This window comes from Lissotriton helveticus, chromosome 2_1, assembly GCF_964261635.1.
Source record: "Lissotriton helveticus chromosome 2_1, aLisHel1.1, whole genome shotgun sequence".
NCBI classification, from domain to species: Eukaryota; Metazoa; Chordata; class Amphibia; order Caudata; family Salamandridae; genus Lissotriton; species Lissotriton helveticus.
Window position 1 is genome coordinate 434,101,655 of NC_136059.1, and position 18,572 is coordinate 434,120,226.

At 43.8% G+C, this 18,572-nt stretch overlaps 1 protein-coding gene across 1 annotated transcript in view; it reads left to right on the top strand.

Moving 5' to 3' along the window:
- The window catches only part of ITGA2 (integrin subunit alpha 2), a 683,385-nt gene that overhangs the window by 387,165 nt on the left and 277,648 nt on the right, over positions 1 to 18,572 (top strand). Inside the window, exons 10-11 of the mRNA XM_078675061.1 lie at positions 11,397 to 11,473; positions 14,683 to 14,821. Coding sequence (XP_078531187.1) covers positions 11,397 to 11,473; positions 14,683 to 14,821 — 216 coding nt within the window. The remainder of the gene's footprint in view (positions 1 to 11,396; positions 11,474 to 14,682; positions 14,822 to 18,572) is intronic.

Sequence of the window (18,572 nt, forward strand, 5' to 3'; positions counted from 1 at the left end):
TAGAGGGGAACAACAAAGGCAATTGGATAGGGAAAGGATTGAGATGGAAAGGAGGAATAATGTGACAAATGCATGGAAACAATTGCCAGGATCTGTAACATGGAATACCCCATTAGACACGACTGTCGGTCCCAATTCAGAACAGGGAGGTCCGAGAGGACCAATGGATCTAAGGGGACCGCGGCCAAGATCCTATTCAGAGTTAAGAGCTGATTTGAGGTAATGGGACGGGTCCATAGTATCTCCGAGTAACAGAACAAGAACGGAATCAGAGTGGGAAAGCAGGGGTAACGGGACTGTATCTCATTGCGGGGCCAGCGAAAGCAGTCAGGGCCGGGAAGGCCAAAGTCAAGAGAATAGAGGGGATGCAAGTCCTACAAATCAGAGAGAACAGCCGGAACAAAATACTAGGATTGTAGAATGTGAGGAAATGTCCCGTCTCTGGGGGAAAGGAGGAGATGAGGCGGTACGGGCTTTTCAGAAAAGGTTTAGGTGCCTTCATCATACACTCGGGGAAGACGTTCAACATTGGAGAAAGGAGAACAGCGATAGGTCCCGCCACGCCTCGAATAATCAGGAATCACAGGGAAGTAGTGAAGAAAAAGGGAGTAATGGAACATCTTACCCTGCATCCCGTGAAATTAGCCAGAATGGGAGAGAGGGGCTATGAGGTGTGAAGGAGTGTTTCACCACCCACCCCGAGAAGATGGAAAGGCATGGGACCTAGAGAGATGGGAACAGGGGAGGACTCCCTATAACTCACCAATACCTAAACGTAGATCTCGGAGCTGGGATGGGAGAGATGCGGATGGAGGAGCTAAATTGAGTGTCTTAAAAGCTGAAATTAAGGCAAAAAGGCTTGATGTTACTAGTTTAAAATCAGATGTTGATGAGATAATAGATGGAACATTGCCTTTGGAAAGGATAGAATTGTATGAACAGGATGAGTTATTGTTCATGGCAAAGGATATTACTAGGAAAGCTAGAGCGTTTCATGAGAAACTGACTGATTTGGCAGATAGATATGCCGTGGATTTGTCTAGGACAAGGGCATTGCAGAGTAACCACAGATTACAGTACGCAGACCAGGATCTAGATGAGAAGAGAACTACTGGATTAAAAACACACATAAGAGAGCTGGTATCAGGGATAAGAGTGTGGAGGGAACTGGATAAATGGGAAGAAAGGTGGTCGAAAAAGGGCACGGTTAGACGAAGTACAAATGAGATGACCCCCGAGGGAAGGGTAATGCATATGGAGGCATTCCCTTTGCGAGAAATATCAAATGGAAATGATGTACATGTGCCCTGGAGTAGAGGAGATTTAGCTGCATTTACCAACTCATTTCCGAAGTTGCGGGACAATCCAGTAGAGTGGTATAAGCAGGTAGAGAGGTTTGTTAAAATTTCGAAGGTATTGTGGATTGATTTGAACACGTTGTTTGACATCGTGGTCCCATCTGATCTGTGGACCCCTTGTAAGACTAGTGTTGAATGGCCAAATACTGAACCAGTGAGGGATGCTCGGACTAATGGACCGTCCGAGATTGTCATGCGAAAGTATGAAAGGGTAATAGCATGGCTGAAAGATAAGGTACCACCACAGGACATAGATTGGGTAAAAATAGACCGAACAAGGCAGGAACCCAAGGAGACAGTTCACGAGTTTTATGAAAGATTATTGAAAACATTCAAGCAATACAGTGGACTAGATGTAATGGATCCCAAAGATATAGGGCAGTTTGTGTCAAAGTTTGTCTTGGGGTTGAGACCTGATATTTGTTTGATGATACAGCAACATTTAATCTGTTGGCAGAACAAACCACTAGATGAGATTTTACGTTATGCGAGGTACTGCAGTGACGAGATAGATTCTAAAGCCAAGAATCTAAAGGAGAAATTGATGGTGGTGCAAATGCAGTCCGCTGGGAAGGGTGGCCAGCAGAAGCAGGGGATGGGACGAAAACCAAACGGTCAGAATAAGGACAATGAGGAAGGGCAGAGACCTAGGATAGACTTTGCCACTTTAAAGAAAACGACAAAGTGCCATCAGTGTCACCAGGTGGGGCATTGGCGACGCGAGTGTCCCTTTAACCCTGAAAATGGAGAGCTAGAAGTAGAAGAGCAGGTCCAAGAAGTCCCAGTGCAAAAGGTGACAGTCCCAAGTAGTAAGGTGGCCAAAGGGGGGACTTCGGCTCCACGGGCCCAATTCCCACAGCCACCGAAGATAGCAGCTGGGGGAAAGGTCTTTAAACAAATGCCTCTGTTTATCGAGGAAGAAAAGTGTTATTACATTGATCCATTGACAGGACAACGGGTGAGCAGTGAAGAGGACTGTACCCTTGGGGCAGTCCTAGAAGTGGATCAGAGAGGGCCATTTGTTGAGGCAGAAGTAGCAGGGTGTCCCACTACGTTCTTAGTGGACACTGGGGCTACTCGTTCGACTCTGAGATCAGCGGTGGTTCCAGACTTGCCAATGTCAGGGGAAACAATTCAGGTGGTAGGAGTCGCAAATAAAAGAATGACTAGTCCTTTGACAGAACCAGTGTCTGTGAAAATTGGAAACCACATGAACGAACATCAGTTTGTGGTTTGTGACTCAAGTCCGGTATGTCTGTTAGGAAGGGATTTGTTGTGCAAATTGAATTGCACCATATACTGCACCCCGCAAGGAGTGGAGGTACAGACTACCGACGAAGATGCTACTTTTAAGGTGGCCAATTCAAAATCTTGTGTAGAACTATATCCTACTCTGACAATAGAAGATCTTCCCCAAGACCTACGAGATGCAGTGGCGTCAGAGGTATGGGATTTCACAGGAGAAGAAATAGGATTGATTAAGGGGGTAGAGCCGGTAAAAATTTTGGTAAAACCAAATGTTGAGTTTCCAAGAACGCCTCAATACAAATTGTCCCAGGAAACGATTGCGGGAATAAAACCTGTGATCGAGTCAATGATACAACAGGGAATACTAAAAGAAATCGTGGGTAGTCCTTGTAACTCCCCGATTATGGGTTTGCAGAAACCTAGCGGGAAATTTAGGATAGTTCAGGATTTACGAAAGATTAACAACATAGTTGTTTCATGTTGTCCCGTGGTACCGAATCCATCAGTGATACTGTTTCAAATACCATGTCAAGCAGAATGGTTCACAGTGATAGATCTTTGTCAGGCTTTCTTTTCAATCCCATTGGATGAAGAGAGCAGGTATCTTTTTGCTTTTAAAATGGAAGATCGCGTTTTAACATGGTGTCGAATCCCCCAAGGATTCACAGACAGCCCATCCATCTTTAATCAGTTGTTGAAGAAGAATCTTGAGAATCTAGTACTGCCACAGAACTCGGTTCTGGTACAGTACATAGATGACCTACTTGTTGCGTCAGAGACAGAGGAAGCTTGTAAAGCAGACTCAATTGCCTTACTGAATCATTTAGCTGAAAATGGACATAAGGTATCTCCGAGCAAGTTGCAGTATTGTCTGACAGAAGTACAGTATCTAGGGCACAGGTTAGAAAAAGGGAAACGTAAGGTGTCCCCAGAGAGGATTGAGACGATAATGAAAATGAATGCGCCTACAACACAGAGAGAAGTTAGAATGTTCCTAGGAATGGTGGGTTACTGCCGACAGTGGATAGTTAACTTCTCACTGAAAGCAAAGCCCTTACAGAAACTGACGCACAAGGAGGTGAGTGATCCGGTACCATGGGATGAAGAATGTCTGGTGGCGTTTTTACAGCTGAGAGACGATTTATGTCGTGCTCCGGCTCTGGGAATGCCAGATTACGAAAAGTCATTTTCACTCTATTGCTGTGAGAGAGAGGGATGTGCTTTGTCAGTCTTGGCACAGACCCACGGAAATGCCCGTAGACCAGTTGCATATTTTTCGGCTACATTAGATCCAGTAGCCGCAGCGTTGCCCGGATGTCTCAAATCCGTTGCTGCAACGGGTGTCAGCATTGAAAGGAGCGAGAGTATTGTGATGGGACATCCAGTGGTGGTGTATGTACCACATTCAGTTGAATTGCTAATGACCAGGACGAAGACGCAGCATCTGACCAATAGTAGGCTCACGCGCTACGAGCAAGTTATTCTTGCCGCAGAGAACGTGACTCTCAGGAGATGCTCTGTCTTGAATCCTGCTACTTTGATGCCATTACCCACTGTAATAGAAGGCGAAGGATGTGAAGACCACGATTGCCTTGATGTGACTGAACTATGCACGAAACCCAGACCAGATATTGTGGATGAGCCATTGTCTGACCCCGATGAAATTTACTTTGTTGATGGCTCATGTTTAAGAGACGATACTGGTCGGTTGAGAGCAGCTTATGCTGTTTGTACCATTACTGGAGTTGTGGAAGCCGCTTGCCTGGAAGGAGTACATTCCGCACAGGTAGCAGAAATTATTGCCCTAACTCGTGCCTGCATAGCAGGAAACGGAAAGAGAGTCACCATCTACACGGACAGCCAATATGGTTTCGGCGTGGTTCATGATTTCGGGCAGTTGTGGTCTCAGAGGGGTTACATGACCTCCTCTGGTTCGCCCATTCGAAATGGAGAATTTGTGCGGCTGTTGTTAGAAGCATTGCAAGGTCCAGTTGACATCGCAATAGTAAAATGTGTAGCTCATACTAAGAATACAGATTTTGTGTCACAAGGCAACAGATACGCTGATGAAGTCGCACGCTATTGTGCGGAACAAAATTATTCTTTCTCAAAGGTGGAAATAGAAGGTTCAGAAGAAAAGACTGAATTAAGTATGATGTTAGAAACTGTAGACACTTGGGAGGATTTAAGAATAATGCAGGAGAATGCACCTGAAACAGAGAAAAAGGCATGGGAAATAGCAGGTTGTGTGCGAAGTGAAATGGATTTTTGGGTTTCAGCAGATGGGAGAGCTGTGTTACCTGAAGAATTAGCTAATCCCATGGCGAGAGAAATACATGGTCCAGTACATCTAGGAAGGGATGCTATGATGAGAGTGTTTAGGCAAACTTGGTATTGCCCTAAATTTAGAATAGCAGCAGAATCAGTATGTAATCGATGTGTTACCTGCCAACAACTGAACGTAGGCAAACGAACACCAGTCACACTGAGTCACATTGGGAGGTCGGGGGGGCCTTTCAATAGAATGCAATTAGATTTCATCGAAATGCCAAGAGTCAATCGCCTTAGGTATGTGTTGGTGATTGTATGCGTATTTTCCAGATGGGTTGAAGCGTACCCTACACGTAGGTGCGATACACTCACAGTGGCAAAGTTGTTGCTCAGGGAGTTGATACCGCGCTTCGGGGTGCCTGCCTCTTTGGAATCTGACAGAGGAAAACATTTTAACAGCGAAATAGTGAAGATGTTGTGCTCCACACTGAATATCGATCAAAAGCTGCATTGTAGTTATCGACCAGAAGCTTCAGGAATTGTGGAACAAGTGAACGGCACGTTGAAGAATAGATTGGCTAAAGTAGTGGCATCCACATCTTTGAGTTGGCCAGATGCTCTTCCTTTAGTGCTCATGAGCATGCGCAGCACCCCTGACAGGAGGACAGGTCTTTCTCCCCACGAGATCCTGATGGGGAGGGCCATGAGACTTCCTACAGTTCCAACTACTGCCCTATTGACTATTACAGATGATCTGATCTTGGATTATTGTAAAGGACTGTCTGACGCCATCCATTCTGTGTCCCTTCAGGTGCATGCGGCTGAAGTTCCAGCATCGAGGAACCTGTGTCATGATCTGAACCCAGGGGACTGGGTCTTGGTTAAAAAACACGTCCGGAAGAACTGCCTAGATGTTCGCTGGCGTGGGCCCTTTCAGGTAATCCTGATAACGAACACCGCGGTGAAGTGCGGGGGGCTGCCAAATTGGATCCATGCTTCCCATACTCGAAGAGTTCCAGCACCTCTAGAAGGAACAGCTCCCATCCCAGACGAAAGCCCGGAAGTGGAAGAAGAGTTGCAAGAAGGGATTGAGGCAGCTGAGGGGGTGTCGGAAGAAGTAGGGAACGCAACGGATTCAGAAGAAGAGCGAAGGCAGGACGGCAGTGAGACAGAAGACGCAACTGAAGGAGAGAGCAGAAGTGAATACGACTCAGACTCAGATCCGTATCAGAGCGACCAAGAACCAAATGAGAGGACAAGGAATAGGAGAATAAGGCTTGGAGCTGCCACTTGGCCAGCAAGGAGAAGAAGGCTAAGTTTGAGGTCGGCCCAAGAAGAAACGCTTGCTCCTATATCCGAAGACTCAGATCCAGAAGAAGATATCCAGGATCAAGCCGAGGAGGGTCTTAGAAGATCAAGAAGGGTGCGAGTGCCTAGCAGAAGATACTCTACTCCCGACTGGACCTACCTTGTTGCAGATGTCTGGGAGACACAGAACAGGGAGGATCAGGGAAGTGGAACTGATCAGAACTGACCCGATCATCACAGTGCAAATAAGGTTTCTACTGCCAGGAGCGGAGACCGAAAGGTTGCTGACACTCAACATCGTTCATCCTGCTCTCCTGAGTGGAATAAGAAAATTGATTTTAGAGACAGTTGAGTTTCCAGTTTGCTGTTCACGATATCCAATATTGGAGGGAACTCTTCTTCGTTTGGAAATGCTTGAGCGAGTAGTGGAAATGCTAGGAGCGCTTATTGTTGTGGATTAATACCATATTGCGAATGTCTTCAAAAGGGCGCAGAACTGGAAAGGTGAAGAAAGTGATCTTGATTAGAACGGACCCCTTTGTAATTGTGGATGTAGAACTGATAGTACCAGGAGTAGAAATTGAAAAAACGTTAACTCTCAATTTCGTCCGTCCACTTGTCTTGAGCGAAATAAGGAGAATAATCCTAGAAAAAGTTGACTTTCCATGTTGTGGTACGAACTGCCTAGAACCTGAGGGAATGATACTTCGGATGGACATTTATGAAGACGTAGTGTCACTCCTTGAGTCATTCATAACTTCAGACGAAAATAAGACTGTTGAAAAGAAATTGTAAAATTTTTGCAAGATAACCTAGCGCCGAGTGGAAGAAGAAAAATGGTAGGGGTTTCATTTTAGTGGATGGAGAAGGGCTAGGGTTGTCTAATTTTCTACTGGACTTTGAACTGTTTTGCGGAAACAAATTGTCAAGCTTCCAAGTGTTCAAAAGAGAGACATTGCAAGAGAGAAAGACTTTGTTTGAAAACGGGGAAGAAGTTGATGCGAGAAGAACGTCCAAAGAGACACTGTTTGAGAACATGGAGGCTGGCAACCCGAACCGCAGGGCAAAATGTATAGCTGTTACACTTTTAGGAGTAGTGGTTTCTCTTATAATTTTAGTGGTAACTGTTTCATTCCTAGTGGGACACGAAGGGAATGAAACCGCAGTCAAGGAGGATAAGGGAGTATCAACACCGAAAACTACCATTATTAAGGAGAAGGGAAACATCAATGAGAAAGACAAAGCGTTGTTAGATGCAGAAATAAAAAGGCTTCACACAGATGAGTCTCAGGGAAATTACAAGTCAAATGCTTATGCTAAATTGCTTTATGAATATGTTGATGCCATGGAAGTGAAGGATTGTTACGTTTGTATGCAATTACCAGCTTCAGTGGAGGAGGGTATCAGATACCATCATCTTCCGTTGACATATGGAATAACGTGCAGTTTATTGTTGAGCATGTTTTATGGACGAGACGGATTTGAGTATTACTTCTCGAATTTCGACTCGACATTGCCAGAGGTTCCGAATTTCAAGCATTTGAACAAATGGGACTACTACAAAAGCGAAGACAGATTACACAAATGGTTTATTCCATGGAAAACGTTAGATACTTCACATGCTCGAAGAAACAATCTGACTTGTCAAATATCAGAAGTTGAGAAAAAGTTTATAGCACAGGTATATACTAGATACAGGAGGCAGAAGATTTTGAAGGCATCAGGACAATGGGAAACAGATTGGACCAAGGAGGAAAGGGCACATCAAAGAAAAGGTAGTATTGGTCCAATTGCTTTGGATAAGGAGAAACGGGGGAAACTGTGCATTCACAGGAGTTACTCCTATTATGAAAACTTTTATGTAGGTCAAGTCAATTGTGAACATGCTTTTCAATTGTAGTATTACTCTAAGGACTTCTTGAAAGGGATGCAAGCAATACCAAATGTATATTTTGTATGTGGAAGAAATGCCTATGTGAAGTTACCAGATAATTGGTACGGATCATGCTATCTGGCTGTTGTCTTCCCTAAAATATATCATGTTGAGAATTTAGACACACCTAAGAAAGAAATACCAACTAGATGGAAGCGAGGGCTGGGTGCAGCAGAAGTAGTTGGAGATGTATTAGGTGCTGCATTCCCTTTCTTAGGACTGATATTGACTGACATTAAGATCAGGAGGTTAGCTACAGTCATAGATAGACTATCTGCCAGTACTGCAAGATCCTTGATGCTGATAGAAGGGGAGATGCAATCGATTAGGGCAATGGTTCTTCAGAACCGACTTGCTTTAGACGTTCTGTTAGCAAAAGAGGGAGGAGTCTGTAAGGCCTTGAAGGTCCAGGAATGCTGTACTTACATTCCAGACAATTCAAAACCTCTAGAGAAGTATATACAAAACATCACTGCCATACACTACGAAATTGAGGACCTGGCAAAGGTAAATGTGTGGGAAAAAGTAGGTCATGGAATGGGTAAAGTTGGAAGTTGGTTTGCCAACTTAGGAAAGGGTATCGTTTGGTACATACTGAAACCCATCATCATAATAGTGATTTGTGTAATCACTTTGTGGGGATTGGTGCGTTTGTATCAATGTTATAGAGCAAATAGGTTGCAGAGAGCTATGAAGAAACAGGAAGAAGAGTTGACAGCGATGCAGGACACTCAATATAAGAGTCTGAAAGCATTAGAGAGTATGAAAAGAGGTGGCACTGCCCTGTCTTCACTTTGAAGGGTTCTACATTTTTTGGTGTCTTGGTGATGATGACCCCTGAAGGTCATCAAAGGGGGGATTGAGAGAGCACAAGTTTGAAAAAATGTATAAGTACGCCATATTTACAAGCACGTAGTTAGTTTAAACATGTTTTGCACACGAGTGTTTTATATCCAGGAGTGAAATATACAGAGTGTTTTATATTCAGTAGCGAAATGTATAGAATGTTAAGTAGAGTAACTATAATTATAACGGTGTGAGATTAATGTAGAAATGTTGGAATATATGTGAAAACCTCATGTTCTCATGTTAAAAGAATTATGTCCGAATTAAATGTAACTTTGAAATCCAGTATAATGTGTAGGCCTTAGGGCAATTCACAGCAAACCTGAACGTGCTGCTAAAATAATGTGAGATAAGGTTGACATGGTTCTTCCAAATGTACTATTGAACTTAGGGTTAAAAGTATAAGCTTTATAGATGTGTTATTTTAGAAACGTATGCTAGTTAAGAATGTTTGCTGTTTAAATCAAGTTAACGTTTTAAGAGTGCAGGGACCTGCTGCATGTAAATCAAGTAGGCCAGAGCAGATAATGTCATGTCGTTTAAATTGCCCTGTGCTCGTTAGAGAAGAGGTCGTGAGGTGTCCAGCACAGAGCTTTGAGAGTGTTTTACGACTAAAGATATGGTGGAGTCTGGAATTTGAGGCCCACTGCAGGACGAGCTGTATGCAGGTGCGAGGGTCCTAATCAGCTCGAATGAAAGGGACTTTGTTCAGTGGCGCCTTGCGCAGGCCTGTAGGAGTTTCCAGGAATTTCAGGGGGTATCGGCGCATTGGAGAAGAAGCCTGGGAACCAAGGTCAACTTTAACGAGGGTCTTCAAGAGTACCATCATGGAGTTTGCCGCGCACAGAGATACCACGTGAGGGGCGTCCCAAGGGGCGTTCCTATCAGAAATGTGATTTGGTATTAGGGAAAGAGACCCGGGAGGAGGGCAGAGGAGATGATTTTGGGAGCCTAAGGAAGCGGATGGGTAGGCAGATAGGCTGATCAGGAGAGACCCATTATCAGAGAAGAGACAAAGAGAAGTGCGTGATCTTCTTAGGAAGTCACCACGGCTGACACCTAGAGGGTTAAGATCTTGCTAAGTAGGGATGTCACTTAGTATAGCGTAGGGACAGACTAACCTTAATTTTCTTTTCTGTAATGACTTTGAGATTGCAACTTATATCTATTTTGACAACCCTTATGGTTTTTGAGCTTGTACTTATTATTTTGTTTTTCAGACTTAGATTATTCAAGAAGTTCATGTTTATAGTGATACCAATTTACCTTTTGAATCTCATTTTGAGAAGTTTGTATCTTCAGTTATCTTTGACTTTATATTAAATCTTTAAAACTTAAATTTGGTCGGTGGTCATTTAGAGTGGTGTAAGTTCTTAAATAGATTGACTTATTGCGAGATTACCTTTTACTCAACGACAGGTACCAACGATTCAGTCGACATAGTTTGGGATTTGGTAAGATAATTAGTAACCAGTAATCCCGCGTTAGCAACTGTACAAAGATGGTGAAGTCAGGATCAAATATTTTTTCAATGTTTGCACGTACTAAGGGTCAATATGCAAGGAAGCACTGCTGTCTAAGTTTCAAAGTAGTCACTATAAAAATCTTCCTGAAAATATTCCTTTTTTTCTCAGCTTACCCCAACCCTCATTTAAGGTTTGTGCTGATCCCATGGTTCTTATTTTACCCCGAGTATAAACACTGTCACATCTCATTCTGCCCAAGTCCTTGCGGTGAAACAATGGCAACTTTGAAGGCTATATTTTGTGGATGTAATACTAGATTTATCTTCCAAAACATTAACACGTAGCTGCAGAATATTGAATGTATGTTTTATGGGTGAATTGACTGAGCATGCTTTCACTTGGGATTTCCGTTTTATTTAATTATTTTTGTACAGCGCTTTCACTAGCCTTAAACTGCTTCTGAGCGTTCTAAGAGAGGAAATGAGATACAGTAGTATTTCAAACAAATAAGTGGAGGAACAAGGCAATCTTTAGTCTAAATGTCTGTCTGTAGAGAAAGGCTTTCCTCACTTTTCTATATGTCTTATAGTCTGTTTCTTGGCGACATGAAAGTAGAATGACATTTATAATGGATAGTGCATAAGCATGTCCCTCCCACAAGAGCACATATCGCAAGTAGCAAAAGGCAGTCATCGGTGGGCAACCTTACGTCATACTGCCCAGAAATACAATATTGTACTTCGTTTATTTTCCCATAAATATAATGTTGTACTTTGGTTTTGGATGAGGAAAAGTAGGAGTAAAAGATTCCAAATATTAACAACAGTTAGAAAAGCCAATAGGTTTGGCTTAAATGTGTTAATTCATGAAAACATAGGCATGCACAAAAGCAGTTGTCATGCATTAGCAGGAGAAATTTGTTTTTATTTCGCATGTTAACTGTTGTATATATTTTATTTGCGACAGGTACAGTTCAGGGGGGAGATACCTTCCAATTGGAAATGTCACAGGTTGGATTTAGTGCTCAATACTCTCAGAACAAGGTAATTTATTCTATTTATTTTTCAAGCCAACTCAAAGTTTATCACGTGAACCTTTTGCTTTTTTTGTTCAACTGAAGGTTAAATATTGATCTGTTTAAAATCATTCCACCAGATAGATTCAAATAGAGATTGAGTATGAAATAATGGCACTTCAGATGAAGAAAGAGCACAAAGAAACAAAATTGTCCCAGAGCCTCGATTTTCTGGTTTCAGTCATGGCATTCAGTTGAACAGGAGCATTCCATTAGCATTGCAGATCTGCAACATGCACCTATGAAGCACTGTATGCGTATGAATCACAGACCATGCTTTATTGCCACAATACGTAGCACAGTGGAAGTGTTGTCATACTTGGTTTAATAGCCATTGCCTAGTTGTTAGTAATTGTTAAATAATATGGTATGCTGAGGTGGCCATATGTCTGACCCACTACTCTTTCGGATCACAAATCTCCTCAGCGCTCCACTGCTTTCCAGGGAGGTTTGCTCTCTACTAATAGATGCAATCTCTGCACATGCACCAGAATCATGGGTGTACTATACCTTCATCACCTTGACTATTAAAGATGAAGGGTACAAACATCCAAGGGAAAAAATTGAGGGATTGGCGACCCATTCACAAGAACCTTAAAAGGACCCATTCAAAGACATTCACCCGGGTTCTACACCCCAATGAGCTGATCTCTGAATACCCTCCCACCGGAATATTCAGCAACATCTAAAATGTATTTATGAGGAAACTTTATAATATGGTTCTACTTACAAACTGTCAAAAATGGGTTATTGATTTAAAGGGGGAGGGTGGTGACACCCAACAATGTAATAAACATAATCTGTAAAGGGCTAACCACATTTTTCCACAAGAGGCTTCCTCCTCAGGTGTAGTCTTCGCCAAATCTACAAATGGTGTGGGGAGGTGGTAGTAAGATGCCAATCTTATTTACCATACTGTCAGATATTCATGTATTACCCATAGGGAATCATTCACATCACACATGGTACCCCTTTCACCCAACATATATAACATGGCGCTCAAACACAGACATACACACACTGTCTTCACAGAACCCTAGTCTGAGAAGACAGTGACCATCTTTTAACCCCTTCGCTGCGGCCGCGATTTCCCCCGTGTGCTGTAAACAAAAGAACAGGGCGGGCCGTGACGAACCCCAGCCGTCATCAGCACACGCCCACCGCGGGCGTGACGGCGGGGGTTCGTCACCAGCATGCAAGGGGTTAATATGGACTGAGATAAACATTTGTGGACAACTGTAGTGCTTTACTTTGGAACTTCAAAAAAGATGGTGCATTTCAAGTGAACTCACATAATATGGAGATCATTGAATAAAAAATTACAAGCAGTGCAAAAATGCTGAACTGAATGGTGTCAAAGCGTGTATCACAATGCAGATATGTTCACCTGTGTACCCACTTCAAGCGTTACTCTTTCCGAAGCATACACAACCCTGGGTGCACCAAAACTGGTACTTTCGCAAAGGGGCAAAGACAGAAATAATTGCTGTTATGTCTAGGCAAATCAACACTTTTCAACTGGATGTGCACAGTGCTCCCACAGATCCACGTATGGAGTCCTGTTTGACAAGTCTGTCGCTTTCCAAACACAAAAGTACAAGATCTAAACTGAAGTTGTACATCCTTTGCATTTTATTCACCAGCGGAAAAATAAAAATATCCACAAAACGACCCTGATCCTTGAAGTTGCAATGTTTTGCATGAACTCCCAACTACACATTCAACAGACTCTTGAAGGTCCACAACAATACTGTCCTGACAATGTCTCAATCACTTTGAAAACCCTCTAATGGCAGCCGATTAAAGAAAGATCAAAGTTTAATACTGTGGTAATGCCACTGCCCGGCCTCACCCCAGACTATGTGAACATCTAGTCAAGGACCTGCAGCCCCACAGTGCCGCCTGCTACCTGTGATCTGCTGCTCTCACCTTCCTCACAATCCTCTCGACTAAATACAAATGCGGCAGAGAATGGTCTGTACGTTTTCTAGAAACCCCTCCCGCAGCACCAGGGGCGTAACACAGGTCCCCGCAGCACACGCGGTGCGGGGGGGGGTCCGAAGCTCCACTGGGCCCCCTCGGCACTGCACTCTGTCCGGAGAGCGCCTAATTGAGCCTGGAGGGGGGCCCTCCACATACCTTGCAGGGAGGCCCCCTCAATTTTCGTTACACCAGTGCGCAGCACCTCAGACTCAAAGGGGCAGATTTATTATTTTGTCACGTAGCACAATGCAGCAGCGGCAAACGCTCCGCTGCACTAAGTGAAAAGGAGCGAGGAAGAGAGCGCCCTATTTACAAGAATAAGGCACTCTCCTCCCCTCTCACTAGCGCCAGCACTGAAATCAGCTGCCGTGCACCACGGAGACACCTCTGTGCCATGGTGAAAGGGTGTCTCCTTGAGTCTAGCATAGGTTTTGTACAGGAAGGGTATCCTTCCTGTACACAATACCATGCCCAGACAAGATGCAAAGCGTTTCCCACTCTGCATGCTTGCTGCACAGTGCAGCACACATGCAAAGTTGGAAAAGGAGGTAGAAATGAAACCATTTCGCCTTCCGTGCACCTACTTTAAAAGGGCACAGTTTTCTCATGCTAAAACCAATGTAAATTATTTAGTGAATTGGGTTTAGCGTGAGAAACCTTGGATGGTTGCATGGGGACGCCCATGCTCCACACTTGGTACGCCCCCATGGCACTAAGTAATGTAAAGGAGCACCATGCGCTGCTGTGCATTAGTTTTTTTCGTTATTTCCAGCGCTAAACAAATTTTGCGCTAGAAAGTAAATTGCAAAACAAATATTTTGCGTTGATTTGCTACACAAACACGGCGCAACATCTTCGTAAATCACCCCCAGAGTACTTCCTAAATTTTTGGAGCACTGTAATGGCTCACCACTTACACAATATGGGCTTTCTGTGGGTTACCCACTGTGTGACATGAACCATTCAGATGCCTAACACCAACTCTGATTCTTAAACATGGGACCTTGTCTCACACTTGGGTTACCATTTACCCCCAAACATGAGGCATTTCCTACTTCATTTGTAAACTTCGGAGACAAAATTAGAGACTAATGGATAGATGGAAGTGTGCAAAAAATACCAAGTAGCAGAGGAATGTTTCTTCAAAAATTAAATCCGTGTGCTTATATTCACTGATGCCATTTATTTTCATAGGACGTTATGATGTTAGGTGCAGTTGGGGCCTATGACTGGACTGGAACGGTAGTTCATCAAACACCGAATAAAGATGTTATCCTTCCAAATGATGCCTTCGAAAAAGTTCTGCAGGACCGGAATCACAGTTCTTACCTAGGTAAGGCTCTGGCACATTTTTTGTAATCGCCTTCTGCATACAGGAAGTCTTCACCACAGTATCATATGATTACTAGCAAAAGCTCCGAAAACAACATGACAAAAATCAATCATTCTTGAACATAATGTCGTGTATGCCTGAAAATAGCAGTCTGCTTTTGACTTATACCGTGTAATAATTGTAGTATTAGATTATTAATGATAGCATCTCTTGCTGAACAGTGTTCTGGGCTCACTGACACTGACACTCTAAAGAGCAAAATAAGGGACTCATACATTGAGAAATTGCCCAGATGGGCTCTGCTCTGCATACTTTTGTACAATGAATGTAGGAAATAATACTAGAGTTGTACTCTTTTAGACACTCTTACATGCTTTTGTGAAGCAGCAACAAAACTCAAAGTCCCTCTTAGAAAAAAGTCTGTGGCGGCCGGCACTGGTAAGAGCGATAAGGCGGGAAGGGGTAGGAGGGTGGGGAGTGGGGGGTGTAGACAGGTTAGGTTACATTAAATAAATAAATAAAACTACGTACTGTGGGGCAGATTTCCAAGCCCCTTGCCCCTCATTTATGCCGCCGTTGCGTCACTCTTGTGACGCAGCAGCGGCGCAAATCCTGTCCATGGTGCGGGGTACTTACAACGTGACGCATCTATGAGATGCGTCACGTTGTAATGACCTTTGCCACATGTAGGCGTTCCTTTGCAGGGGGGGGGGGGCGTTCCGGCGCAGGAACGCCTCCTAAAAGTGGCTGAGTGAAATCTGCAAGATTTCACTCAGTCACTTTTCGGCCCATGCTGCGTCAAAACCCTGCGCCTGCCTGAAGCAGGCGTAAGGATTGACGCAGCATTAACTAGATAGGGCCTCCAGAGCATTGCTGGAGCTGCGTCGCGCTTGCGACGCAACTCCAGCAATGCGTCACTTTTCCGGCACAGATGCGTCACGCATCTGTGCCGTTTTTACACCATGGTGCGCCGCATTATAAATGTGATGCATCCATGATGGCGGAGCTGTGGCGCACAATAACTAGCGCATCCGGGCTGATTTGCAGGGATGCGCCAGTTATTGTAAATATGCCCCTTTGCGCTTATTGCATCGCCGACTCGATGCGACGAGCGCAAGATACGCTAGCGCAAGCTAAGTGGTTTTATTTATTTTTTCATTTAATTTTACCTATCCCGTCATTTGTCGACTTCCCTCCCCACCCTGACCCAGCCCGCCACACTGTGCACCGCTCTTACCTGTCCTGGCCGCCACTGGTAAAAGTGAAAAGAGGGCACTGTTGTTCCTATCTGTACGAACTGTATATGAATTGTCAAATTTTCTTCTCATTTTAGATGTTTTAAGGCCAATTCACAGAGATTTCTTTGAGTGCGAAAAAGGGTTCTACATCAGTACTATTTTATATACTCGAAATCGCTTTTGTGAATAGGCCCCAGCGTTTGCATCCTGTCAGTTCGCCCTAAACAAAAGTCTGCAGAGGAAAAATATGTCATTCATTCTATGTTATTCTGCATTATTTATCACGATTCTTTACTTTTGGCATACCAGCTAGCTCACGAGTGTCACTGTGTCTTTTCGCTTCTCAACACGCAAAGGGTATATGCTCCGTCTGCCTTTGACGATACCTGTGTTTTCCTTATTTTTTCATACATGCCTCATGTGGAGCAGCCATTAGTGCTACGAAATGACTGGATGTGCCTCATGAGGCAATAGGCAAGCCACACACGCCGTGGCCTTCATGGAACGACAGGGCACACTCTTCTTTTGTTCGATTCTACTCTTCCCTCAAGGTTTAATGTACTGATGAAGTATCTACATCAATGGCCCTAAACCCCGGTTCCCACAACTGCAGAGTTTATCCTGATTCCGCCAACCTGTGGTTTTTCAGTGTTATTAAAAGTCAATCGGCTAAAAAAGATGAATTACTACGTTATACTTGGGATGATAAGGCTATTTTGTGTTGATTCACCAGTGTGATGTTCTCACCTGGGATTGCCGATCCAGTTGTATTCTCAATACATCACATAATAAATATTTCTTTTCTCTTTTGAGAGAGCTCCTTTCTGAAGTAGGTGTCATATAATATCATTTGATAGATAATCTGCTCCTTCGGAGGAAAAATGTACAGCAGTTATTGCAAGACTGGTATTGTAAAATGGTTATTGAAAATGGAAAAAGAAGAAGAAAAGAGATCTCATCTTCAGTCTGGCCGGGATTCAAAACACGCACGGCTCCATTACAAATGGGCAATAAAATGGGGTAGTAAAAAATGGCCCGGTATAATCTTTACTTGATCGAATTACCAACCCATTTATTGGACTTTACACATTTTAGGGCTGGAATTGGGAATAAAGTGCAGGTGCCAGAATTAACTGGCCATTTACCACATGTTTTTCTTAAATTCTGAGTCCTGTTCCGCTTTTATTTTCCATCTGCTACTACTATATGTCGGGACCAATGACTCATTTAGAAATCAAATATCTGTGGAAGGCTGAAGCTTCAGAATTAGGGTTGTAAGGAATTTGATTGTGAACGCTGCAAAAAAACGATCTTACCTATAACGAGTTTAAAAGAAACAATCATCTTAATGTTCCTTGACTTCAGGGGGAGGAAACAGTTTTTAAAGCTTAAATTTACTCAGCTCACAGTGGCTGGATTTCAGTTTAATTGGTGTTGCATGTCAGATTATAGAATACTAAATATTGTGATTCCATAATACCGCTGCCAGAATATCGGCAAACAAATAAAGGCAACTAAAATATCGAGGGGATAAGTATATACTGGTATATATTTATTATTCCTAACTCCAAATCTACACATCTAGACAATATATGTATTGTCAAAGTACATAAATATGACGCGAACTATACCAAATGCATGCCTACATATATATGCTTACCTTCTTAATATTTTAGCAATGTTATATTAAGTTGTGATATTTAGGGGTCCATTAGGATGGTGGGCGGATCGCCCCCGCCAGGCCAGCGGTAGCCACCGCCGGCCAGGCAGGGGCGAGCCGCCCTCCATCTGTGCCTGAATGACCCCCCGCCATATTATTATGGCTGGGGGGGTCCGCGGCGTACGGAAAGACCGTCCGCCGCATTTCCACCCTGGTCGCCTTGCGACCGGGGCGGAAAAGGCTTCAATATGGTGGCGGTGTCTGTTTGACACCGCCAGCCATATTACGATGTGCGCTGGGGAATGCCTTTGCCAGCACGGAAAGGCATGCAGAGTCCACCTGCGGGGGCCCGTTGCGGGCCCCCAGGGACTCCGGGGGGTGCACATGGGGGGTACCTAAGGTACCCCCCTGCATTTCAAAGAACAACATGCCTGTCAAGTTGTGCTTTGAAATGCACAACATGTATTTTTAACTGCCCGCTGCAATGTTAAAAATACAGGATGCGCCTGCCACTTTGGCGGGCGCATCCTAATTTCCCCCACGGGACCCCCGCCCTTATGGCGGGCGGTCCCTTTCTACGATGGCCCCCAAGTATTCTATATTCCGGTTCCACACAGTAGATGGTAGCTAGGAGTTTTTAAATGACATTTTTGTTGGCTTTGAGCGCTCAAACAGGAGGAACAGTAGCATTTCTGTGTTCCCTCACAAAGATGCCAGGGGATCGAGATTTATTTTGTTACTATCACCTTTTAGTACTCTGGTGTACGATCATAGGTGAATATACTAATTGAGAGTTCATTGCATGAAGTTTGCTCTGAAAGTATAGAAGAAACTCGATGCCAACTTCAAATGC